This window comes from Sprattus sprattus (genome assembly GCF_963457725.1).
Source record: "Sprattus sprattus genome assembly, chromosome: 10".
Taxonomy (NCBI): Eukaryota; Metazoa; Chordata; class Actinopteri; order Clupeiformes; family Clupeidae; genus Sprattus; species Sprattus sprattus.
This window is the reverse complement of record NC_137908.1, coordinates 1,492,199-1,494,698: the sequence shown is the minus strand read 5'-3', so window position 1 is coordinate 1,494,698 and position 2,500 is coordinate 1,492,199. Positions and strand designations below refer to the sequence as shown.

The window sequence follows — 2,500 nt, the reverse complement described above, 5'->3', positions numbered from 1 at the left end:
AAAAAACGCGATTGGTGTGTTTCAGCCCTATCGGACCAGAGACGCATTCGCGTGTGAATGGCCGCTTGATGACGCATCAATTTACCATCAAATGCCAAAAATCTGCCAAAGTTTAGAATGTCACGGAGGCTCGTGCCTTTAACCATTCCAATTGACAGAAGCTAATGGTGTTGTTGTCATAGCGTTAAAAGTTTTCCAGTCACACCATTACAATATTCTTTGCTATCGAATTATGATCTATTTTCTTAAATAAAAAGGAGAAACCCAACCCACACTTCCCAGGCCTATAAGTCAGTGTATTGATTCAGAAGATGAGGGGTGTGATCTAACTGCTGTCAGTTGTACTGGACCTGGTGTTTGATACCTTGGCCATACCTCAACAGACACGTTTCTCTGGAGGGGTTTCTTGGAGTCGCTACCGGATGGGTCCGACCTCGCGCCCCGTGAGTTGGTCGTGGTGGTGGACTGCGAATCCGTTCGATCCACGAGAGTGACATCGCTCGGGTCGGGGTCTGGCAGATTCATGACCTCCTTCTCCACCTCCTCGAGCTCCTCCGGGGACAGGTTGGACAGCAGGTTGTCGATGTCTGGGTCCTCGCTCACCATCCGCCCCAGTCTCGTGAGTCCCCGCGTTTTTCTCCGGTTCGCGTAGTCTTGCGACATGTTCACGGTGTGAAATCAAATATCCTCCAAAAAAGGGACTGAAATAAACTCTTACTCCACGGGGACAGGTCGTATCCCTTCGTAGTTTCCGTCAGTACTCCAGGACGAAAAAGAAAAAGTGGATCACTGACCACGTTCAGGTGTTACCGATCGTCCCGGGGCCGGTAGGGAAGCAGTTTGTTCGGAGCAGAGGCAGACTCACGCGGCCCCCTCGCCTCTCATCATCCGCGCGAGATGCTTAGACATTCCAAGAAATCCATCGCGAGCGCATGCCCATATTTAGTGGCGACTACACGGCCCTTTAAAGGAGATAGGATGGGCGAAGGTTTACCCAAAACCACACAACACTCTTACATCAGAGCGAAGCTTCCCCTTACTAATAATAGAGGTGCATGAGGTTCGATTAGGGTCCATGTATTTCGACATTAAACATCTGAAGTTTCGGCTTTTAATTTTAATGCGCGTATGACTCGCTTTTTGCTGATAAAAATGTATTTTTTTAAAGAGTGTACCACAAGTTAAACGTCTGGTTGTCTGCTTGGTAAGAAAATTCACTTTAGTAGAATGATATAATTGTATTTATTGAAGATAAAGGTTCTAGTCAGTAAAGGGTGAGGGTCATGTTGCAGATTTCTCTTTATATGCTCATATCTCACCCTTTGAAAGTAAACACTGTTCACACAATCCCAGCGCTGGAAATAGACTTCACACAGCACCGGGAAAGAATGTGGGGAAAGCTTTAACGTCTTTTAAAACAAGAGCAGTGATGTCATTTGTCCTGAGAAATGCCAGAGTGTGATGTGTGATGTTTTAAGTACAGATATAAAAAAGACGCTAACACACATACACACATACACACACACACACATATAAGTACACGTACACACACACATACAAGAGCAAATAGATTTATTTCAAAGGGGTTGGTTATCCAGAGCGAGGTCAAAGGTCAAAGTCTTGCTTTCGGAGCTCTTCATTAGATCCAGTCTGTTAACGCTGAGGTTTGTGGTGATGTCATCATCCCGCGCCCACGGCCAGAGGACACACACCTGGGTCTGAGCTCACTTTACAGCCCACACACACCTGGGTCTGAGCTCACTTTACAGCCCACACACACCTGGGTCTGAGCTCACTTTACAGCCCACACACACCTGGGTCTGAGCTCACTTTACAGCACACACAGCTGACGCTGGACTCGACCCGTTCCGGACCGGCCCAGATGAGGGTCCAGTTGCAGCCAGAACCGGAGTCTGCAGTGACCAGGGACGCTGCCCAGTTTTACATTCCTTTGTGTTGATTTAAAATGATTGGCAAAACACCAAAACACTCTCTTTCACACGTAGCCTTACAGGTCGAAAAAAACAAGACAGACCATCATCATCAACACCATCACCACATCACCTGAGAGCCCAACACAGCACCGGTTCTATAGAGCCCAACACAGCACCGGTTCTATAGGGAGCCCAACACAGCACCGGTTCTATACAGCCCAACACAAGACCTGAGATCCCAACGCAGCACTGGTTCTATATAGAGAGCCCAACACAGCACTGGTTCTATATAGAGAGCCCAACACAGCACTGGTTCCGTAGAGCCCAACACAGCACTGGTTCTATATAGAGAGCCCAACACAGCACTGGTCCGTAGAGCCTTAACTATTAAGATTTGTATTTAATGAATCACTCTCATTTATAACTATTCAGTTGTATGTACACACTAACTCATACTTCATCCAGTCTGCAGAGACGTCTAGGAGGAGAGAAGAGGAGACGTCTAGGAAGAGAGGAGAGGAGACGTCTAGGAGAGTAGACGTCTAGGAGGAGAGAAGAGGAGACGT

General features: G+C 47.4%; 1 protein-coding gene across 1 annotated transcript in view; it reads right to left on the bottom strand.

Annotated features, from left to right (window-relative positions):
- lmod1b (leiomodin 1b (smooth muscle)) overlaps positions 1–663 on the bottom strand; it is a gene marked incomplete at its 5' end in the record, with an annotated part of 6,790 nt that extends 6,127 nt beyond the window's left edge. Inside the window, one exon of the mRNA XM_080846639.1 lies at positions 376–663. Within this exon, the coding sequence (XP_080702765.1) occupies positions 376–663 (288 nt within the window). The remainder of the gene's footprint in view (positions 1–375) is intronic.
- Positions 664–2,500: the final 1,837 nt, after the last annotated feature.